The following is a 25,133-nucleotide window of genomic DNA, read 5'->3' as shown; positions in this document are numbered from 1 at the left end:
GTGATTGTAATTTTTAAAATTAAACCAGAACTGGATATATTAACTATCTCGAAATAAAGGTACAAAACTGTACCTTTTCTGTCACTGGGGCTGTACCGTTTCAAAACCTACAGCTTTGCACCTAAGGATTTCATTGTAGTACCTCAGAGGTACATACTGGGACTAAAGAGATTTATTAGTACCTCAAAATACATATTAGTATTTCAAAGGTACATATTGGTACTAAATGTTTACACATCTGTAACTAATGGTCCATACAATTACCTTCTTAAAGGGTGCTGCCCCACTGACAGCTAGGGTACATATTTTGACTTTTTCTAACAATGTAGGTCCTTAAGGTACAGTACTCTACCCAAAATTGTATTCTGTTTTGTATTCCTGTAAATGTAGCAAACAGAAACTTAGGGTACAGCCCCAGTGACAGAAAAGGTACAGTTTCTGACAGTGTAGGGCTTTTCAAACCGCGCTTAACACTGAGTTATCTTCGTTTTTAACCCTGCTTTTAACCCCAGGTTAAGGATCGTTTTACACTTGAAATTTAGAAGCGGGGTTGTCCCTGAAATTAACCCAGGGTTATGAAACCATGCTTGTAATTTAGAAACTGGTAAAGTACGAACAATGTGAAACGGATAACCAAGGATTCCGTTAACCCATGGTTCAAAAAAACCCAGGGGTTAACTTATCCAGTGTGAAAAGCATGTGACGACTGGCCCCAAACTGACATGTGTGCTAATGTTGGCTAAATCTCAGGGTTAGCTCAACATTACACGTCAGCTAAAATATCAATAGACACGTTATGTTCTCCTCTATTTTGCATAAAATAATAATTTTAACATTCATACTTAACAAAGTTGTATTGCAAAAAATATAAAGTGCAAATGTTTACTTTTTAAGCGAAAAAAATAAGAAAAATCTGCCAACGTTAGATTAGAGCGATCTTGACCACGTGTGAACACGAAGTTGACTAGCATAGAAGTCGTCATCACACAAAGTGGCTATTTGATTTTTGAGATTTTTTAGTGTTGGAGTTATGAACAGTGTGACAACTTACACCGCTATCCTTTACTCATTGAATACCATCGTATTTGGTTTTCCTACTACAGAATGGTTACAATCAGCTGTATGCTTACCATCACTTAACAATATTTTCTGTTGTGTTCATCAGAAAAAACTAAATTCATACCGATTTAGAAAAACATGAGGATAAAAAAATTATGACAGAAATTTCATTTTTGGGTCAACTATCCCTTTAAATAGTAATGTAGTACGTAGTTATGTAGTATACTTTAAAAATAAAGGTGTTTAGGTTTCATAATTAAACATTTTAGTCAAGCAAAAATCAAACTTACACTGAAGTACATTTAAAGATTAAATATCTTAAAGCAAGAAATATTTTTCTAAGCCTAATTTTAAAGGGACATTCCATCGAAAATAGCCCCCTGCCATTGAAACTAACCAAGGGGACTATTCTCGGGCAGTGTGTAATATCACTAATATCGAAACTCTTTGGTTATTTTTAGCTCGATGCTAATGGTCTAATCAGATTCAATGGACTGTGCTAACTTATGCTAAAAGTGCTAGCGCCAGACCTGAAGATCAGCTGAATGGATTCCAAAAAGGTAAGAATCAAATGTTTAACTCTAGGGGAGCTGGAAAATTAGCATATTTTCAAAATAGTGGAATGTCCCTTTAAATCAAACAAGAGATAAAAGGTATCCATTTAATCTGAGTTTTTGTCCTGACAATCCGTGGCCATAACAAGTCATGCTACATAAGTGTCTTCATATAATGAAACTCTCAGAAAGCAAAACTTTAAAGGTTAAATGAGGTCTCAGCCCAGCTAAAAAAATAACAGAAGGCAAGACAGGTGGAGGAGAGACGAGGAAGGGCAGCACAGGTTCAATTTGCGTCCCTGCATGGCTTGCTCGAGCTAGCGGAGATGGCCCGGCACGTTCTTTATGGAGCTCCCATGACACATCTCCTCGTGCTGACGCACATTTTTCTCTTCTCAACGGCATATGAGCCCTGTCACTGCTAATATTCACATCAGGGTGAAGCATCAGACTCAGTGTCAATGAAAAATGCCCCATGTTGTTTTAAACTCAAAGTGGCCTTGTTTTATAGAGGCTGTGCCCCTGAAACCGTGCACCACAGAGGCTTTAGGAAAATGCACACGAGGCCTGTACCTACAGTAAACTCGGCATACAAACACATCAAATGTTGTCTATCATACATAATATCTCTGAGAGAAATGACCTCACCGAGGAAGGATTTAACCATTTTAAGACTAAATTCCTTTAGTGTTATTGTTTCCTTTTCATGTGTCACGTATACTGTAACAAAGGTGAGATTTCAGTTGATTACGTTGTTTGTTGCTGTTTGCGTAATACACACAGAATTCTGCTGTCTGATAATAGCTGTCCTACAAAAAAAAACATAGAAAAATGACAAAAATGTTGCTATCACCGTCACATTTACTAAAGGATTCATATCTCATTTTTGTCTTATACTTGGTCTGCAATGTAAAGAATGACAAAAACTGGAGGAATGTTTGACTATATAGTTTTCAGCAGCCTTTAAGTCAAAATGTTGCATTGTCTCCACACGCAGTCATTTACTGCAACTGCAGTACCAATGGACAAATCTTAAAGATGCAATCCATTACTTTTTGATAAAAATTAAAATAAATGGATATTAAAGGGATCAACCAAAAAAAATTTAAATTCATAATTTACCCTCATGTTGTTCTAAACCTGTATCAGTTATTTGTTCTGTTCAACACAATAGAAGATATTTTGATAAATAATAGTAGGGGTGCGCGGGGCAAAAAGTAATGCGGGGTTGGTTATAACACGGACTGTTTACATTGTTGCACATGGTTGAGCGTTTTGTTTTTCCGGTATTTTTTACACTGCCAAAAGACAATCTCCCGCAAATTATTGGAAAATGTATAATGTTTTTCCAGAGAGTTATTAACCCTTATGTGTTGTTGGGGCCATTTTTCTTAATTTGGCCACAACTTTCTCTGTGTTTCAGCAAATTGAATGATTTTTGGTGAGAAATCTTATATTTAAACATATTTTAAGAAAATGCTTTGAAATGTTTAAAAAATGTAACAATATACCCAGGGCAAATGTACTACCCTTACGTGTTGTAATGTACAAGCCAGAAATTAAGCTCTGTTTTTTGCACAGGCTACTAAAGGGTTAATGGTGCCACATGGTGATCAACAGTAATAATGACAAATTTTACCTCTTTGCAAAAGGTAAAACCACAAAGAATTAAGAATGCATGATAATAAGGTGTCATGGCTCTGCAATCAAAAAATGTTGTTATAATGGAAGTCAATGGGGCAAAAATGGCCACAAACAATAAATGAGGGAGAAAAAAATAAAATCTGATGCTGCACAAAAACAAAAAATGAATCAAAGCCAATTGTTTTAACCAATCTTTGCCATGCCCAAGACTGTGAAAAAGGTGAAAAAAATTCAGTCCACAATCACTTTTTATATTGAAAATCATTTTGTGTTTTTCCTCAAATCGGTGGCATCACTTATGAGCTTGGCAATTAAAGAGTTAAAATCATGACGTTTTTGGAAACATTTGGTAGTTTTGATCAGTACTGATGTTGATCAACAGGTTTATCCAAAAAATTGACAAAAATATTAATCTGATACATTTTTACAGCCGTTTAATTTAGTGGCCATTTTTGGCCACTAACAACACGAAAGGGTAGTGAATTGGAACAATGCACAAGGGTTTAATGAACGAGTGTTTTGGTAGCATGTAAGTACATTTTTCATCATATGTTTTTTTTTTTCGGTTTCTACTTTGGGTGTGTAAGATACCAAATCCAATGCTATGTCATATTAATCAGTGTCTTGTTGACTAAAACATAGCATCATTTTGAAATATGTCTGCAGCTCTTAGCAACTTTTTTGGTGGGCTTGAAAATATTTTTACCCAGCAGGGTTAATTGTAACGCTGTGTTACAACTAACCCCTCAGCACTTACGATATGAAAACCGCTAACGTTAGCGTAATTCTTGCTACACACGAATGACTGCTGGCCGCCAACAAAATTAATGTGCCTGTCATATCAAAAATCGTGTGTCAAATTTATTTTTATTCATATCTTTAATATTGATTGAATAAGGTCACGTCAAAGATTAAAATCATAATGAAATAAAAGGCTAAAATCAGACTTTGATGCTTATTATCTCAGAATTTGATTTTGCAACTGTAATATGGTTATTTCAGACTGGGTCATACATAAAAATTTTTTTTTGGCATAATTGTGCTGCTTTTTCTCACATATTTAGACATTTGTATCCATTTATTATTAAACTATTGTTAGAAAAGGGCTGGATGAATGAATACAGTGTGGATAGCTGTCTATTTTAAACAGATATATAAACAATATCCACTTCAAGTATATAGACAAAATAGTATTGAAATATTTGCCAGCAAACTTAATTTTTTAGCAAGTGTTACAACTAAACCCCTGCCTGTTACTATTAACCCCACCTATGGGGTAAGTTGTCACGTTTGCACTTCTGTCACATTTTGTGTAATTGTCCAAGAATAGTAAGTACTAGAAACAAACTTAAAATGTTCATCTGTAGCAGAGATGTGTGTGTTGCTTGTGTAAAAATATAATCAAACTCAAATATTTTTTGAATGGTTGAGCCAAAACCAAAAAGCGTTAGGTTGTGACCCATAGACTTCCATAGTATTTGTGTATCCTACTATGAAAGTCAATGGGTGCTGTCAACTGTGTGCTTACCATCATTTATCAAAATATCTTCTTTTGTGTTCAACAGAACAAAGAAATGTTTGGAACATGTTTGGGAATTTTCATTTTTGAATGAAGTATCCCTTTAAGTGTGTGTGTGTGTGTGTGTGTACCTGTGAGTTAGCCAGCTCTTGTGACAGTTCCTGAATCTTCTTCTGTTGTTGGACCAGCAGTTCTTGTACAGAGTTCAGAGTCATCTGCAACTGAGTTACTGCATGCAAACACACACACACACAAAACAATTACCAGAAGTTCACAAGCAAGAAACATCAGCTTTAGTTTGAATCCAGCGCAAATCCACATGCCTGTTTGTTTGAAACCATTAACGTCGATCAACAAGCAGTAGTTTTCTCTTTGGTTTAGCCTTCAGCTCAATCAGTAATATAAGACACCTCTATTTGTAGAAGATTAATCACCGACGTCTGCTCTTATATCAAATCACGGTCTCTTAACCTCCATTAGCACGGGTTCGAAACGCTGCCTCTATCAAACACGCCAAACAATCAACAAGATGGAAAAAACCCTGCTCATTTGGGAGGCAAGAGGGCTAGACACCGGTGTCCTCACTAATCTTCCTAAATACAGCTCATTTTCCATCCTCTCTGAATATTGAATTATTGTCAGATTGTGCTGGTCGTGAGGATTAGAGAAAGCCCAAGAAAAACAGCCCTAGCAGGGCCAGAGTTGGTGTTAATAATGGGGGTATCATTTCAAATAACCCAGAGCACAAGTTGCTCTCTCCCCCTGTTTCCAGTCACACATGCATTCCCAAACAATGCATTAAGTTTCCAAACTGATTATGTTACAGAAAACCAATAAACGCCTCTATAAATCATGCTCTGTAAAGTGTTAAATCAACTCTAATTGGATTAACATCAGCAGATATTATTAGCTGCCGACTGTTGGCTCTCCAACGCACGGTTTCAGGGCTCAACTGGCATAAAAACAGCCTGGATGAGAGCTGTAACGTGTTTATTTTTTTCTTTCACAACCTTTGCATGTCTCATTGGATGACTGGGAACAATGGCTCTAAGTCTATCGAAAAATTACAATTTAATCCTTTTGAGAATAATTTTGCTTACATAATTATGTACGGAGTCCCGGAGACCTTGATGATATTTCACAGCTCATCTTTTATGACTGCTATCCAAAATTTGTGCCATTTATGGTTAAATTAACCAAACCATTTTTCTGGTCATTTCTCAGCTATACACTACGAATACAAAGGCAGTCCTGTTCTGAGCAACAATGCCACCACATCAACATGACGATTCCCAATTTCTAAACCTGACACATGCAAACGCATCAGACTAGTTAAAACACGAGAAATAATGCATCCATTTACTGTGGCTCGGGTTTCGTCAAACCCTCTCTTTGGAGAAAACATTTGGGCGAATTTGAGATCTTGCAAGTGGCTTCGCAGCTGCTGCGAGAAGAGAGACAGCGTGTATAGCGTAAATTATTCAGTAAATACCTTAATATAATGTACACTGCATATGTCCAAGTCCATCGGAGCCTTTATTGGCCAGCTGGTCACCAATATGCTCTCCACAGACAAAGAGACCAAACAGCAAGCGCAATTCCATTACAGCCGGCGTGCGCGCACGTGCGGCGAGCCGCGTTCATTAATTGGGTGCGGAAAGTTGCTGGGAAATTATAATGGGAGTCGAGGCCTGTACTCGAAAGCTACGGGAGCAATGGAGGCGCGTTCCGAGGAATACATCACTCTGCTGAGAAACGCACCAACTTTAACAAAGGAGTGTGGGCAATTGGCAAGAGCGGCAGTCACTTGCTATTACTCATGTTGTGAGAAGAGGGGGAAACTCACTCTATAATTGCAACCCTCTCCCAAACTGTTAAATGAAACAGTCATTAACTACAATAGCAACTTGGCTAGTGCAGCCACAGCAAATTAGATCAGCGGCGTGACTGACTGAATGACTGGGGGTAGGTGCCGATCTTCCAGGGAAAAGCGTGCGGAAGGCAGAAGGCACGGAGAGAGGGAAAATATAGTCGGGAACAAGTGTTTCACAGGGCAAATATGAAAAGCAGAATCAACCCAGTACAATATAAATACTCTTATCGTATCGATCTGAATGTGATGCTAAACAAAACAGGAATCCTGCTAAAAACCAGCAGCGTAACACAAAGGAGGGAATTTTGCATATATGAACCAAAATGGCAATGAAGAGGTTCATTTGATAATCAGATACAAAAACCCACACCAAGTTTGCACGCTATGGCTTGCAATTGACTGGCCTTTCGATAAACCCCCCTCCAAACCAAACTACAAAAGCCTGGGTATGTAAGATTAACGTGGAGACACGCAGTCTACAGGCTTTATCCTATATGCCCCAAATTTGCTTACTTTAATCTCTTATAATATAAACAAGCATGTCAGCAGTTCATACAGAGACAGGTGTTTGGAAAACTAAGAAAAAAAAGCTAAAACTCAATATGTAAAGGCACGTGTACTTTCAACTAAACCAGGAACAAAGTCTTGTCTATTATAAGTCACAATTACCTGCTTTGCATTTAATGTTTCATCTTTCTTTACATATTGTGCGTTACATATAAACACGTTTAACCCTGTTGGGCAGCTCCCTTCATTTTATTTAAAATCAAATCTATAGGCTGCGAGGATAAACCCAAGCTTTAGTTAAAACTTTGTTCATAGATGCATTATTCAAATAAATCCATTTCTGTTCAAAACAACAATGTAAGTCATTTGTGTTTTTTTACATTTTTGACTAATGCAGAATTACCACGCATTTATCAAAACACCCCTAACCAAAATGTTTGAATGATACTTAAACGGCATTGCTTTGCAAACACCTTAATAAAAAAGTATGTCCTGCTTCATCCTTTAAAAAAAACATTGCAGGAGAGAGAGAGTTCTCATTTACTCAGAAGGAGCCGTCCAGCTGCACGTCGACTGCGGCACTAACATGACAAAGTTTCTCCTGGAAGTGTCCCGCTTTCATGGTTGCTGGGATGTTTAATTACACCGGCTGCGTAGCGGGTAAGAGGGGGGGATGTGAAGGGGGAGGAGAGAAAGGCGGAGGGACATCCCTCTCTGACAGACTGGCTGAGATTCCTCACCTGTCCAAGGCACAAGACGCACCTGTCACCGCACACTTAATCACCGGCGCGCTCCGGGCCCAACCGGGGAGCCACGCCACCACGCCGAAAATTAAAATGAACTTTCTTGCCACGCAGTTAAGAAGGCAGAAAAAAGAAAAAGAAACGCTGTCATTCCTCTTTCCCTCATTAATATTCCGAGGTTAAGAGCTTTTCAGCGAAACGTAATTAATTGAAGCTGAGCTGACAGTAAACAAGCAATTTCAAATTAAAGCGAAATGACAGGACCGTCATTTGTAAAATGTGAGCAGATTTTGGCGATGGATAAATGAAGGAAAATGTTAAGGAGGAAAAAGTGATGAAGATATTAATCTTCACCTGTCTGTGTCAGCGTGCCACTCATATCCGCGATGTTGCTCTCGATCTTCTGCAGATGCTTCTTGTCCTCTTTGCTGCCCATAATGAGGGGAAGGATGTATTTCTGCAATTAAAAACACGGCACGTTATTAGAATTCCACTCAGGAATTGGAAAAAACAGGCATGCGGACCGGGATGCGCTTTCTGCCGCCACACTTTGACAAACAGACAAAGGGTTGATCGATTAGCATTAGAGTGGTCCAACCAAAATTCAACTTAAAGGATGAGTCCATTTTCTTAAAAAAATAATCCAGATAATTTACTCACCACCATGTCATCCAAAATGTTGTCTGTCTTTGTTCAGTCAAGAAGAAATTATGTTTTTTGAGGAAAACATTCCAGGATTTTTTCTCTTTTAATGGACTTTAATGGACCCCAACACTTAACAGTTTTAATGCAGTTTAAAATTGCAGTTTCAAAGGACTCTAATGGCGCTTTTCCATTGCATAGTACCCCACGGTCCGGTTCTGTTTGGGTCGGGTCAGCTCACTTTTGGGAGCTTTTCAATTGGGTGCAGTACGTAGTACCCGATACTTTTTTTCGTACCACCTCGGTTGGGGTTCCAAGCGACCCGAGCTGATACCAAACGTGACGCGAAAACACTGTAGATCACTGATTGGTCTGAAAGAATCGTCACGTCATCGCTATAATGTAAAAGATTAGCTTTACCTTTAGTGCTAGCTTGCGCTGTCTCGAGCAAACATGTTGTCATCTGCTCTGCTATAAGTTCCCGAACTCCAATTTATCAATGAAAAACATCCACAGGTTGAGAATCAGTGACACCATAACAGTTTTTTCCAGACTTGCAGTGTGTGGCGGAACATTTGCGATGAGCACGTCAGCATTATATATGCTTAAATGCAACCTAACTGAGGCTCCGCGGAGCGCCGTCGGCTGACGCCGCGGGTGTTTGTACAGAAACTGTCATGTGAGACAGAGGTATAGTGATAAACGCGATGTGCAAACATCTGTTTGTGGTGGTCAATTTTAATTTTGTGGCGGACTGAGAAATAAATAACTGTATGGGAATATACAAGGACGCTCTCACTTGTATGATGTCACTGCAGGCAGCGCAAATATAACGACACGCCTATAATCCCTCCCACTGCAAAGTGATACTAAACTCGATGGAAAAGCTAACCACGCCAAAGTGAGGTGAGCTGACCCGACCCAAACTAAACTAAACCGTGGGGTACTATGCAATAGAAAAGCGCCATAAACGATCCCAAACACGGCATAAGGGTCTTATCTAGCGAAACGATTGTCATTGTTGACAAGAAAAAAAAATATATGCACTTTTAATCCACAACTTCTTGTCTATCTTTGGGCCTGTGACGGAGATATACAAGAAGTTGTGGTTTAAGTAAGGAATAATTGACGACGGGCCATTGAATTATAAGAAAATAATGCACACCCAAGGTGAAATGCAGCACAACGCGAAGCGGGCTCCAGACTGCCACCAAATGGGGGCATTTTGCCACCAAAATTTGAGAGTGTGCCACTGAATTTTACATCCAGTTGCACATGTGCGACCAGTAAATTTGACCTTTTTTTGTGATGTGACACCGAATTTGAAAACAGTAAATTGTACTTTCTGCATCTATTATTAAAGTAATTAGTAATACAGTGATATTAGTAGAAATGTGAATATTTGGATAGCATGTTTATTTACAGTGTGTGCCCCTAAGTTTTCTGGTTGTGCCCCTAAAATTTTCAGTTGGGGGCCACTGTGCTCCTAGTGAAAAAAGTTAGTCTGGAGCCGTGCTCAGCCAATCAGAATACAGCATTCAACAGACCCGTGGTATAAAAGTGCATATTTTTTATTTTTCTTGTCAAAAATGACAATTTTTTTCGCTAGATAAGACCATTATGCCTCGTTTGCGATCATTTAGAGTCGTTTGAAACTGCAATTTTAAACTGTTACACGTTGGGGTCCATTAAAATGAGAAAAATGCTGGAATATTTTCCTCAAAAAACATAATTTCTTTTTGACTAAACAAAGAAAGACATCAACATTTTGGATGACATGATGGTGAGTAAATTATCTGGATTCTTTTTGAAAATTGACTAATCCTTTAACCTTGCTGGAGGCTTTAATGTGCAACCACTCAAAAAAAAAAAAAATTTTTTTTTTTAAAGGGCTGAACTACTGTGATGCTTCTAAAAACAAAACGCTATTGCTGCTAATGCCACACTATTGCAGATATCAACTTTAGTATCATGTCATGCAGCAGTGGATAAACATTACTATGTGAATCATCATGACTTATAAGCCTGCACTCATGCTGAAAAACAAGAGCGTTTTGTTTTTTATCTCCCACAAAAGTCTTGTGGTTTCTCACTTCATCCAGTGCAATTTGCCTCAATGGCTGACACCGAGGCCAAGAATTAAGCATCGGGGCATGACTCTGGGTTCAACATCATTAAGTCTTGTAGCCCACAGGCTGGCTTCTCCATTTAAACACGTCACCTTCTGAGGACAATTGCTTGTCAGAGTTTAAGCCTTGTTGAACAACATCTCAAAACACTGAGAATAAGCACCAAAGGTCAGCCAGCTAGCGCTTCTGCCTGGCTCGCGCACAGTCCTTTTGTTTCCAAATGCACGCGTTGATTTGTTTTTCCTGAACGAACAAACAGTGCATAGACGGCGAGATTAACTTGACATTTGGTGAATAGCTGGGTGCTGTAATACGTAATGTGCGTGCGCAGTCTCCGTCTGGAAAACAGTTGGCCTTGACAGGCTTTCGCAGCAGCGCAACCGTTGTTGACACCGGTATGAGTAATAAACACTTTTAGGTAGAAAAAACTGAAATGAGTGTCAACACCGGGGTTGCTAATAAGTAAGGTGCTGGGAGTGGTGTGCACTATAGCATAAATAAAGGGGAGGAGGAGGATGGGGCATATGGTGACAACAGCGAGATGTTCCCTTTGGTGTGACAACACCGAAAGCTCTCGCACCAGGGAACAGCAGCACCTCATGACCACAGCCGCGGGCACTGATCCCACGAACAGCAGAGTGGCACACGGGGGACTGGAAAACCACAAACAGTATGTTAGTGTGTGCGAGAGAGAGAGAGAGAGAGAGAGAGAGAGAGAGAGAGAGAGAGAGAGAGAGAGAGAGAGAGAGAGAGAGAGAGAGAGAGAGAGAGAGAGAGAGAGAGAGAGAGAAAGAGAGAAAGATAAAGAGAAAACATTTTCTGAAGTGTACTTATCTAGACTTGAGTTTTGGTGATGTGTCAGAAACCACAACTTATGACTAACAAGAAAGTGAAAACGTAAATGAATCGGTGAAGGCGCTTATGAAAGAACCATCAAGTCTTACTTCACATTACCAAAACAACTAGCTATTGTATCAAACTAGTCACAGGATTCCCACACCTTAGTTAACTTCAAATTCAAGGTCCTTTCAAGAACTTTCCAGGTCCAATAACCTCAAATTCAAAGACTAAATGTGGGGACACATTTCATGTAAAAGCAAGGTTACATCGTGTTACCTTTTAAGATACATTGTTACGGTTTCCTTTCGAGGGAACTTGCGCTGCGTCACTGCGGTGACACTTTGGGGACGCCTCCAGGGGTAAGCACGTCCGAATGTGTATATCAAATTCAACCAAAGGTGAGGCTTAATGACAAAGACAAGGTGATGCAGGAGCCAGGAAGTATATCGCTATCTGTAATATTGCCAAAGACGGCGTTACAGGGACGCAGGAAGTAAGTATGACAAGGGAGACGCAACGTCTCGTTCCCTTCTCAGGGAACAACAGTTACATACATAACCCGAGACGTTTTCATGTGTCAAACACAACTTTGCAAAAAAGCATTTTGGTATGAATCAACATTCGCAACAGAAGATATAAGCATTTAAAGCGAACAGTTTAGCACGTGTGCTTAAAAGGCTAGAAATTTTATGATATTATCCTACACTACTAATAATATGGATTTTTTTCCAGAAAACATCTTGCATAAAATAGATTCAAGCACTTTCATTGACCTGTATTTATGTATGTATATTTTCAAAAACTTCTCAGGGCCTTGAATTTTTCCACCAGATTCACAAACTTTCAGGATTTTAAGGACCCGTGGGAACCCTGTAGTCAATGCAAAATGCATTTCTGTTAAAATGACAAAGAGCTGGAGCAACCCATTAATAACAAGTCATGTAGGCTATAAAGGCGTAGAGCTTTCTACACCCAAATGTGCCTGCAAATACCAAACAGCCCCACACACAAAAACGAACCCCTATTGATGACATCACAGAAGTTCCAGATCCCCATGCAAATGCTCATTTATGGGGTTAGTTTTCCATTTGACTTCCTTATAAAGCACAGTAACGTAGTCTACATGCCCCTGTGAGCCGTGTGGGTTTATTGTTACCGAAACATGGGGTCTCCCCCACACCCAATGAGGGTTGAGGGCCCACATGAAATCGTGTATTGATAGTAGTAGGAAAGAAAGGCGTGTGCCGCCCACCGGGTTTTTCCGAAAGGATCTAAACATCGCGATGAGCTCATACTGATGATGTAACGCAGATTGACGGTCACTGTAACAAACTCATGTTACAACAGAAATGCCGGGAAAGGCACATACCCGATATAGGTGATAGAAGCCAAACGCCATTCCAGCCAGGATAACAGCCAGGGCACCGTAGTCTCTCCATCTGTAACCTGGGTGAGCTGCAAAGATACACACAAACAAAAAACTAAATCAGGGCAACCGTATGAAAAGCTATCGTAAGTCTTACAGTAAGTCTGAGTAAAAAGCACATTTAAATTGACAGAAATGAAAACAGGGATTCATTCATAAAACTATTTTGAGTAAATCGTTTTGAGTAAAGAATAATGATACGTGTTTCCGATGTTGTGTCACGGGTGTCAGTGGTTCAGCTGACAGTCATATGAACTGTTCTTGTTCTTAGATAAGAAAGGCAAAGAAAGAAACAGACACACAATAACTCTCTCATCACATGTGCGCTTCAGAAGCGAAAACTACTTCTGAAGTACCACATTACTGTAAAACAGAAAATGAGCAATTTCCTCAGCTATGACTGAGCATAATGGAAATTCCCACTTACAATATTTGAGGGGAAAATCACTCTGTTAAGGGTAATTGTGATCTTAAAGGAATGGAAATGAGAATCGTTTAAAAGATCACTTGAGCAGTTTCTGCTCAAACCTCGACCAAGTGTTCACTAGCGGTGAGATGGGGTGTGAATGTCATACGAACGCTGTGAGTACTATCAGGAAATGAAAGTCCACATCAAAGGGTCCTCCCTCACCCCTCATATTCATTCTCAGAGAGAGACGGTTGACCTAGCAGGCGAAACAAAAACAACCAAAAAAACTGAAAACCGAAGACGATTTTCTTTTGTACAGCGAGACCCGGCAAATGCCTAAAACTTAAAGAAATAGGTCACACAAATGACAAATAAATAGTACTCATCTTTACAAAAGAAAAAATGTACTATAAGCATTTACAATGTATGGGAAGGAAAGCTTTCAAGATGCATAAAAGTATCAAAAAAGTTTGGCGTTCATGTTTGTAAGGAAAGCAATTGTGCATAAATCCTTTAAGCAAAGTTTCTCCTTGATGTTTCATGAAAAAGTCAAAAGGAGTCTGGAATGACATATGGTTGACTTAACAATGACAGCTTTTTCCTTTATGGGTAAAATACTTCTTTGTTACATTTTAGCCAGCTTTTGAACACAGGAGCCGTTTCGATTCACAATGAGGCAACCTGGCAAGGCTATGCCGACAGAAAGGAAGGAGAAATTATCATGCAAATGTTTAACGGCACACCAAACACAGAAGTAATTAAAGCAAGTCTGACTCTGGCAGGTCAACATGTCAGATACAAAATGCTGCATTTGGTAACATAGCGAGGTCTAGAGAACAGGTGTGTTACTGTAATTTGTTTAAATCTGCTCTACTGAATACAAATAGACGGGCTCGCTTCAGACTAGCAAAGCACAAATTTTTTCTGTTTTGTAAAAAGAGAGTGTTTTAGATCTAAAGATTGGATTAATTGCATTATGGATTTGTTACAAAGTTTTGAGACAGAACGTGGCACAATTTAACCATCTATCAGTATTAAAAATAGCCGGATTTGCACTTTAATTGTTCCTGAGAAAACCCTGGATCACATAAATAAGCTTTTCATTGATGAAGGTTTTGATAGGACAATGTCTGTCAGAGATACAACTATTTAAAAAAAACCTCTGGAATCAAGTGGTGCAAAAAAAATCAAAATAAAAAAAAAAATCACCTCTAAAGTTGTCCAAATGAAGTCTTTAGCAACTGTATCCACTCACAAAAAAAGTTGGATATATTAACGGTAGGAAAAAGAGCATGATTTTTGGCATAAAAGAAAAATCGATAACTTTGAATTTTGTATTTTTGGCTTTTGCTACAAATTAAGACTTTGGTTCCAAAAGTTTTCTATACCAAGAAAGTGACAAGATAAAAACACTATTTTCTGTTACAAACTTTCACATAGCGTCTTTAGGTTATAATAACATTAAAAGATCAAATCCATAATTTGATTTTCAAAGATTTATTATAAAAACGAATTATTTCTTCCGCAAAATGCAATAAATCCATGACAAGTTTTTTTTCCAAAATGCTATAAATCCATTGAATCAATATATAATTGTGCATACATCTTAGTTATGTTATATTCATTAAGTTGACTAGTGGTATACACTGATTTAAAAAAATAAACATTAATGGCATTAAACAAAACACTTATTATAAAACGGCTCGTTCTGGTTCTTCATTCTGATTGGTTGAAACGCGTTCTAAGCCGTGATAAAATACCCCGGTAAACCCACGGTTCAGACCGCATCACAAGTATCATTGCGCCACTATTGCTGTGTACTGATTTATGAAAATAAACACCACAGTCTTTAATCATTTTTTAATTTTTCTACATTTGCACAATTATGGCGATATCCAGATAAATGTCAATAAATAAAACATTTCGTCAATAAAGAGAAAACGTTCTCTGAAGTTTTTTTTTGTCTTATTGATATTTCCGCTATTATCCACTAGAGGGCAATCTTACCCAACTTAAACACTGAGGCATTCACTCGACACAACAGCGTTGTGGTGGATTTAGCGTGTGTTTTGATCAGGCTCTGAATCTGATCTCTTACAAAGTTCTTCACAAAAATGGAATTATCTCCGCATTTAGCTGAAAATTTGAGAGGTGATGATTACTAATAAGACAACAAATGAAGGTAGGATGAAAGTTTTTTGATGTTGTTGGAAAGCGGATGGACTGTTCTTTCATTTGATATCTAATGTTTATTTAAAGAAGATAATTTTTCTGTAAGACATTCAACTAAAACTGGGTGGCAACTTAAAAAAACGCTGACGGGGAAAAAGTTAAGCATGCTTCCAAGCATATTTGATCATCACTTCAACAGTTGCACGATATAAATGTTTATGTATAAATTAGATGAATGTTGATTTATAAAAATAAACACCACAGTCTTAAATCATATTTTCATTGTGTCTTTGCTGCATCTCTGTTGGTTGGGAACTGCGCTCTGTTTCAGTCACACTTGATTCTGAGGAACTACTTTGTTTGGCGGAAGAGTAATATTTATACTAATATAATTACAACTTATTTGTGTTTTATTTTATAAAACCCCGCTAACGTTATGCATATGAAGTAACCGTTTTATAAACGCAATAAACCCCTCGAAGCGTTGGGTTACCAGTGCTTCGCGTCGTGCCTAACAACGCCCCTTAGCTGTTATAAAATGCACTGGTAACCCACTGCTTCTTGGGGTTTATTGCTTTACTTTGTCATATTAAGTACACTGTCATTGCTGCTGTAATCCTTGGGACGTCGTTTCTGAACTTTTTTGACAGCGATCAGCTGTTAAATGTTTTGGTCCTGCTCGATTTTCGCTGACTTTGCGTAACATAATGGAAAGTTTTTCATAAGATCCCCTGGGGTCAATGTGGTAGCATGACAGAAGCTTCATGTTGTCGTCGTGTGAAGAAGCAACAGACGGCATTTTTTCTTTGCCCGAGTGGCTTACGTTTTTTTCCCACCTCAGAAAACCACCACGGGTTTATCAATGCTATTAAAAGTATTATTTTGTTTTTCTTTGTTTATTGATCACGAAGTACAAAGTAGATGAGGAAAACTAGGAGTCTGTGTGTATTCAACGCGCCGCCATTGTTGTTTACAATGCGTGGAATGGTGCGCTGTGATTGGTTAAGCGGATTTATTGCATTCTTCAGAGAAGGAGGACTGGCGTTTATCGCGGTTTGGAGAAAAAAGGGAGAAAAGATGAAAGAATAACACGGCGTATATAAGATTTTGCATAAAATTAAGAATAAACTTTTTTGGTAACTATTTTTTATAAATGCAGTTTATCGTGTTTTGAAACCAAACTCTTCATGGATCACATAAATAAGCTTTCCATTGATGGTTTTGATAGGACAATATCTGGAATCAGGTGGTGCAAAAAAAAATCAAAATATAAAAAAAACGCATTTAAGGTCATTAGAAACTGTATCCACTCACAAAAATAAAGATATATATATTTACGGTAGGAAATGGAACATGATCTTATATAATATCCTAATGATTTTTGGCATAAAATCGATAATTTTGTATTTTTGACTTTTGCTACAAATACACCCATGTTACTTATAACTGGTTTTGTGGTCCAGGGTCACTTATATGATCACTAGTCCTCAAAGCAAACCTGCTTTCTGAAGCTACCATTTTAAGAACTGATGTAATGATACGTCGCCATTTTGGTAATGAAGTGTATTTCACAAGTACCAGTTCCTTTGTGTCCTTGCCATAGTATGATGTGTAGTACGCACACAATGGCCATTTGGGGGGAACTCAAAAGTCCTTGAGCATAGCGGCCCTGACCGATCTACTACTTCCACCAAGGTCCGAACAAAGCTTCTCTTCCACATCGGTACCCCCTCACCGCCTCCACTTTCCACTCCTACTTTTTATTTGGTCACTTAAGGGGTGAGCATGGCCTCCATTCCCCTTTTTTCCAATCTCCGCTCAAATTTATTGGGTTCAGAGAAGGCTCTACTGTCCTTCTGCTGCTTGAAAATAGAGATCAGAGTATCCATTACTCCGACAGAGATGGATGCGGGTACCTATGCATCGTCCCCGTAACAAGGACATCAAAGAGAGGGACCCCCTCTTTCCAAGCTGACCCTCACGAAGATCTCCCTCATTATGCCATTCTCTCATAGCCATTTTGATATAAACCCCCACTTCGGTGGGGCTTGAGCCTAACTGCACGGCCATCCTATCAACATCACTTTCATTACAAAACATGAGATGGCGGGAGTCAAGGACGGGGTGGCAATAAATGAGGGTGGAATACATCTGGAATCATTGTCATACAGGTTAAGCATTATGCGAACTTCATTCAGGATTGGTAAATCAGTGGCCGGCCTGGAGCTCATAACCCGTGGAGGTAATAAAGATACAGGCCGGAGAAAGACCCTTCCCGTATCAAACTCATAGGGCACGCAGAGAAATTGTCATAACAGACATCGTATCATCACTCGACGTGATGGAATTAATTACGCGCCCAGGCAAATGGGATGTTCTCTGGCTCATCTGAAAGAAGAATAAAACCGGCGGCTTAAGGTAATAGTTGTGTTTGTGGAATGCTTATAAAAATGTCAGCATGATATTCCACTTTTCCAAGAAATGACTTCTGTGCGTTTGGCCTGTTCTGAATTGATATACAGGCAAAGGTTTAAACAGGATTACCAGAGCAGAGAGGCAACGTCTTCAATGGGGGACTCATTTAATATAGTCACGCACCATTTGTTTGAGAAAATCTACTAGACTTGATGAGTCATGTTTAAAGAGCATTTCAGCATGAAAAACACACAGCGAGGGGCACGGGTGGAGGGGTTACAGGGCAGACCACCTAGCTAAACAGAAGTGATTGTGGTTAATACTCACTGTAGGGGACAGGGGCCAGTGGAAACGGATGGGCGATGTGTGCGGGGCCCGTAACGCTGACAGCAAGTGCCTCTTCTGTACTACCGGACCGCTGGATGGCCAACTCCACCTCTTCATCTGTCAAGCCTGCCGAAAAAGTGTCATATTGTCAAACACATGCAACTGAACTGCATTTTTGGCTATATTTCTATATTAAATTGCTAATCGCAACTGTGAGCAAGAAACACATGGTTTCAGTGATTAAGTGTAATGGTAAAATTTTAAATAATATAATAGGCAGATTTAAAGGGACACTTCACTTTTTTTGAAAATATGCTCATTTTCCAGCTCCCCTAGAGTTAAACATTTGATTTTTACTGTTTTGGAATCCATTCAGCTGATCTTTGGGTCTGGCAGTCCACTTTTAGCATAGCTTAGCATAATCCATTAAATCTGATTAGACCATTAGCATCGCACTAAAAAAATAACCTAAGGCTTTCGATATTTTTCTTATTTAAAACTTGACTCTTCTGTAGTTACATTGTGTACTAAAACCGACAGAAAATTAAAAGTTGCGATTTTTTTTTAGGCAGATATGGGAACTATACTCTCATTCTGGCGTAATAATCAAGGACTTTGCTGCTGTAACATGGCTGCTGCAGGTGTAGTGATATTACACATCTGCCCGAAAATAGTCCCCTTGGTTACTTTCAATAGCAGGTGACTATAATCAGGCACTGCGTAATATCACTACGTCTGCTGCTGCCATGTTACGGCAGCAAAGTCCTTGATTATTACGGCAGAATGAGAGTATAGTTCCTAGCCATATCTGCCTAGATAATCGCAACTTTTAATTTTCCGTCAGTCTTAGTATACGATGTAACTACAGAAGGGTCAAGTTTTAAATAGGTACAAATATCAAAACTCTTTGGTTGTAATTTAGCGCGATGCTAATGGTCTAATCAGATTCAATGGATTATGCTAAACTATGCTAAAAGTGGACCGCCAGATCAGCTGAATGGATTCCAAAACGGTAAAAATCAAATGTTTAACTCTAGGGGAGCTAAAAAATAAGCATATTTTCAAAAAAGTAAAGTGTCCCTTTAATAAAAATGTGTCTTTGACTGTACTTTGCAACTTGCAAATAATTGCAATGATTCAAACTCTCAGAAAAGTGGGTTAATGGCACTATAGGCAGCAGAAGTAGCCAAGACGTGGAGCTCTGGAGGTCCAAAGCTCCGAGCTCCTCTCCATTACACTTAGATCTGAAGACAAGAGTCTGTCCATTTCCTTCTGCTATATTTCCCCAGGTAGAGCTCAGCGAAACCCCAGACAGATAAAACGCATTATTTTAATTTCTTCATTGTAATGTAAATGTATTACATAATTTTGCAAATGCCAATATAATTTAATCTTCAGATCTTTTTTAATGATTTTAGTGGTGATTAAATTGCACAGAGGTCCCTGATGGAAAGTGACAGCAGAAGGGGAAAAAATCTAATATTAATATTTCCTTTTGTGGAAAAAAGGCTGGTTTATTTTCAACACTGCGCGCACTCATTGGTCCGTGTCTCGTCTTGATTAAGCACCTCGATATTGGCCCAAACAGAACGGTAACAAGGCAGACGGCAACAAGAGACCGGAAAAACAAGGAGAAACCAAAGACAGAGGCGGAAAAAGCCTGTTAGTCAAATGTACTTGTGCTTTGACATTTAATGAATGCATATAAACGCTGAAAACATTACAGGCTTCCTCTGCAATTGGCATATAAAACCGAAATCCTTTAACGTCTCCATTTAAAGCCAATGGTTTAAAAAGGCTTGGATTTCTATTAAACCGTAAGTTACACATACAGTATCAATTTAATAATATCTACTGTATACCACAATACATACACTCAAGCTGACCTTTGTTTGTCCACAGTAGACTCGAGTGTATCACGTCTGTCATTGCGTATTTAGTCTCTCTTTTTCTGTTTACTGAAGATACTCCCCTGGGCATTTCTCTACTCTATTTCACATGCTTTCATACAGCACGGCTGCCTGCCAGGGAGCCAAAAGGCTGAGCTTTGCTCCAAATTGAGCTGTTTAAAGAGCAGACAGCAAGCTGTTTTTGTGCTGTAATACACACATCATAAATGTGGCAAATGCCACTGCCACATGTGCTTAAACAGAGAGCTGGGAGCTTGGCAGAGAACAGAAACCGAGCCTGTTCAGCCCTGTCTGCCGAGTATGAAATCACCGTCACACTTCACGGAGTCACATTAGCAACACAGCAAAACAATACACAGCACACAGATGCAACTGCACAGGAAGGGCTGCATTATTTATTGGTGACCTTATTGGTATATTAGCGCTTCTTTGTAATTTTCTGCAACAGTGTGATTAGGCCGACATCTGTTTTTTTAGACATTATGTTAAGTTTTAACGATTTGGGACTTGATTTCGATTGATGCATCTATAAAAAAAATTATAATATTTGGTCCTGAAGTGTAATCACATTTTTACAAACAAAAGAATAATTTTATTACAATAAATATTGTTTGTTGGCCATAACTGTTGACCATAGATCACAAAACAGTTACTCACCACCATGTCATCCAAAATGTTGATGTCTTTCTTTGTTCAGTCGAGAAGAAATTATGTTTTTTGAGGAAAACATTGCAGGATTTTTCTCATTTTATTGGACTTTAATAGAGCCCAACATTTAATACTTAACTCAACACGTAACAGTTTTTTTCAACAGAGTTTCAAAGGACTATAAACAATCCCAAACGAGGCCATAAGGGTCTTATTTAGCAAAACGATTGTCATTTTTGACAAGAAAAATAAAAAACATGTACTTTTAAAACACAACTTCTTGTCTAGGTCCTTTCCTGTGTGACCTTACGTAAATGCGTAGTGACGTAGGAAGGTCACGTGTTACATATATGAAACGCACATTTGCGGAACATTTTAAACAATAAACTGACACAAAGACATTCATTAGTATCATTTTACATACAACAACGTCGGAACGGTCCTCTTTCTCAACACTTGTAAACACTGGGGCGGAGTTTCCCGTTCGTCCTCTGTGACCTCTTGACGTCATGACGGATTGCGTGGGGTCACGCTGGCGCATCACGACCCGAGTTAGACGAGTTAGACAAGTTGTAGTTTAAAAGTGCATATTTTTTATTTTTCTTGTCAAAAATCACAGTCGTTTCGCTGGATGGGACCCTTGTGCCTCGTTTGGGATCGTTGTGGTCCTTTGGGGCTCCGTTGAGAAAAACTGTTAAGTGTTGAGTTGGGTATTAAGTGTTGGGCTCTGTTAGGGTCCATTAAAATGAGAAAAATCCTGCAATGTTTTCCTCAGAAAACAATTTCTTCTCGACTGAACAAAGAAAGACATCAACATTTTGGATGACATGGTGGTGAGTGAATTATCTGGATTTTTTTTTAAGAAAATGGAATATTCCTTTAACAGTGGCAAAATTAATGTAATGCATGTTATGTTATTGTACTATTATCAGTCCTTCCAGAGTTTTTTTGTGATTGTTGCGGGTAAAAATCCTTGATCTTGCAGCACATTTTCTTAAAAAAAGCAATGGAATATCGGGATATTTATTCAATTTTATGCGATGAAATTGCGGGAACTTGCAAAAACTGCGGGAACTTGCAAAACTGTTTTCAGCTTTTCAATTATGTTCACGTCAAATAATCACATCACTTATAACGTTCACATAGCAACAGCGGACATGGCTGCGCTTGAGTGAGGTAAATGCAAAATTTTTCAACTTTCTGCAAAGATATGTGAGATTTTTGCTACGAAAATGCGGGGATTATGAAATCATGCAAGCCCCGCATATTTTGCACACGGAAATCTGCAATTTATGCTGCAAAAGTGCAGCTTATTTGAAAAAATGCATCCCCCGCATAAATATGCATAGTTTGGCTGATTATGCGTTAAATCACACGATCGCATAATCATGTTTTTCTGGAGGGACTGTATTTTATACCAAAGATTAATGCTAGTACGATTAATATTGGTTATCGAAAATAATTTAATTAATAAATAAAAATTGGCACTTATAAAGGACAGAAATTATATTTACGGTCTAATTTCACTTAAAAATTGAAGAGTTTGGTACCAAAACCCCCAAAATCCATTTTGATGTTTTCTATACCAAGAAAGTGACAAAATGAAAACCACTATTTTCTGTTACAAACTTTCACATAGCATCTTTAGGTTACATAAAAAATTCAAAACCATAATTTGATTTCCAAAGATTTATTATAAAAACTGATTCCCCCCCCCCCCCGCAAAATGCAATAAATCTATGACAAGATTTTTTTTCAAAATGCTATAAATCTACTGAATCAATATATAAATGTGCATTCATCCTTGTCGTGGTTTGGAAAAAAATTGAGAAAAGATGAATAGCATGGCAGATATCGGATTTTGCGTAAAATGAAAAATTTATTTTTTAATACTGGCCTGATACAATACTGATTTTGGCGGTAACTATTTTTTTTAGACCCAAACTCTTCAAATATCCTTTAAAAATGTGCAATGTGATGGATGTTGTGAGATAAAGACAAATTGACAGTTCTGGATGCAATGTGAGATTAACACGTAATGAGTCTTCACCGTGGCCAGTGAACTATTGCCTACAATCCGTGTGTTTGTTGTAGTCCAAGAAAAGAGATTTACGTTGGAGACGATAACTCGCATCATCATTTGTACCTTTTGGATATCGTTAACATATAATAATACACACACAAAAGAAAATTTAAAAATGTGAATCAGGCAATAGGTGCTCTTTAAAGGTGCAGTGTGTAAATTTTAGTGGCATCTAGTGGTGAGTTTACGAATTGCAACCAACGCCTCAGTCCACTGCTCACCTCTTGCTTTTGAAACACATAAGAGAAGCTACGGCAGACGCCACAGGACAAACATGTCATCGTTGAAGACAACTTAGTAAAAAAGTTTGTCTGTTAAGGGCTTCTGTAGAAACATGGCTGCACAAAATGGCGGCTTCCATGTAAGGGGACCCTCTGTGTATGTAGATAAAACCTCTCATTCTAAGGCAATAAACACATAACGGTTCATTATAAAAGGTCTTTATACACTCCTGATAATTTAGTTTTGTATATTATTTTGCATTTCTGTCAAGAGATCCTTCTAAAAATTACACACTGCACCTTTAACTTTAAAAGGGAAGAGAGCACCGAAATGGCCCTTAAAAATGTTGAATACTTGAGGGCAAATATTGGTCATCCTGTCTTGCATGGCATTCAAAGCACCAGGAAGCAGCCAGGGCCATGTGCTGAGCTGGTGCAGTCAGTATGTACTGTCCAATAAGCAATAATGTGTCCCTGGACTCTCTATTCATCTGACCACATCAGACTTCATGGTGGCAGACTATTGAATGAGACATGGTGGTCCCCCTTTCATTTCCTCTTGCAAAAAAGAGCTGTAAAGGTGCTCGCGGGAAGTTTGCATTTTCATGCTCTCACCTCCAAACGAATGAGACATTTTCGAAGGGCGTAATGAACAAATATGTACATATTTGTAATGTTATTTGAATTCTTAAAGAGCACCCTCCCAGCGCAACTACAAAAGGTTCTGGCGGGCATCAGAAAAAGACGCCGGCAAATTCATTAACACGTTCGCTCTTCTTCTGGGTTTTTGGTCTCCCTCAGCTGTTTTGTTTCCTCTGATGCCTTTATTACAAAGAAAACAGGGTGACAAATGAAAGACCTTTGAGATCTAATTTAAAGACGACAAGAGTGAATTTTACATTTAAAAGGGAAAGGACACAAAAAAGGAAACGTGAATTTTATTAGTTTCCAAAACCTGTGGAATGACCCCTCGGACCCCCATTTTGGATCGACCTGCTGGCAGATGAATTTTTGAAAAACATAAATTACATCTAATGACGGCACCGTAAAAAAGAACAATAATGGAAAGCTATTCTGTATTTCATTATACTGTATTATTTGGTGCACCTGATACACGCACAGCCTGTTTATGAGTCACCATATTAGCAGATGCTCAGTCGAAGCATTTGCTTTGACCTTGCCATTCTCATTGGGGCATGAAATTACGGTGGTGGCACTGCGATATTACAGCTATAAATACTGTAAACTGCATATCTGGGCTACGTTTTCTATTGTCTTTCAACATAAACCTGATCGGTATTTATTTAAAGGAAAACCCATTGCTCTCCGTATTATTTATGGCTCTATTTTCTGGGCTCTTATTTTCAGGATGTTTTTTTGTCCCTTTTTTTTTAAAGAATGATGAGACGACTCGTTCAGCCATAAAGTGCAGTTCTCCAATTTTGGCACTAGTGAACTTCACAGGTTAGGAACAAGCTCACAGGGACATCCAAAACTGCTTACGGAAACATTTTGGCTCTTAAAGATAACTGCGATTTTTTTCCAGCGGGGCCTGAATAAAATTGCTGGGTGAATAGTTATCACTATAGTAAATTCACAAGATCCAATTGAATAAGAAACATCACTAGGTTATAAAGTGTCTGAGAGCATTTTGTGATTGTTCACAGTGAGATTTCCGCAATACTGCACTGCTTAAATATTAACAGCTCTCACAGTGTATTCATTTATGTATTAAAAAGAGGACTTTGGTCACACTTTCTTGATTTACCACCTTCCGTCTAAGACAAAGTGAACAGCAAGTGGCCTAGATGGCGCCGTGGAGTAATTTGTAACCGCATTAATTTCTTTGTCTTCTATGCAGGCCTTGGTCACTGCCATTTCTGTCCTAGAGGTGAATCCCATCACCTTTTTACAAATACTTTCCTATCAATATCCGGGACGATAAAGCATATCTTTACCTTCATAGGATGAGTCTCAATTTACCTGCTGAAAGCTGATGTCCCTCATGGGCC

The 25,133-nt window shown here is 38.6% G+C and overlaps 1 protein-coding gene across 1 annotated transcript in view; it reads right to left on the bottom strand.

Annotated features, from left to right (window-relative positions):
- pex14 (peroxisomal biogenesis factor 14) overlaps positions 1–25,133 on the bottom strand; it is a 79,801-nt gene that overhangs the window by 12,914 nt on the left and 41,754 nt on the right. The window contains exons 4-7 of the mRNA XM_055187978.2: positions 18,260–18,385; positions 12,880–12,965; positions 8,254–8,356; positions 4,908–5,005 (exon numbers count right to left, since the gene is read on the bottom strand). Coding sequence (XP_055043953.1) covers positions 4,908–5,005; positions 8,254–8,356; positions 12,880–12,965; positions 18,260–18,385 — 413 coding nt within the window. The remainder of the gene's footprint in view (positions 1–4,907; positions 5,006–8,253; positions 8,357–12,879; positions 12,966–18,259; positions 18,386–25,133) is intronic.

This window comes from Misgurnus anguillicaudatus, chromosome 13 (genome assembly GCF_027580225.2).
Source record: "Misgurnus anguillicaudatus chromosome 13, ASM2758022v2, whole genome shotgun sequence".
In the NCBI taxonomy this organism is placed as follows: Eukaryota; Metazoa; Chordata; class Actinopteri; order Cypriniformes; family Cobitidae; genus Misgurnus; species Misgurnus anguillicaudatus.
The sequence above is the reverse complement of the archived record's forward strand: the minus strand, read 5'-3'. Positions and strand labels throughout refer to the sequence as shown.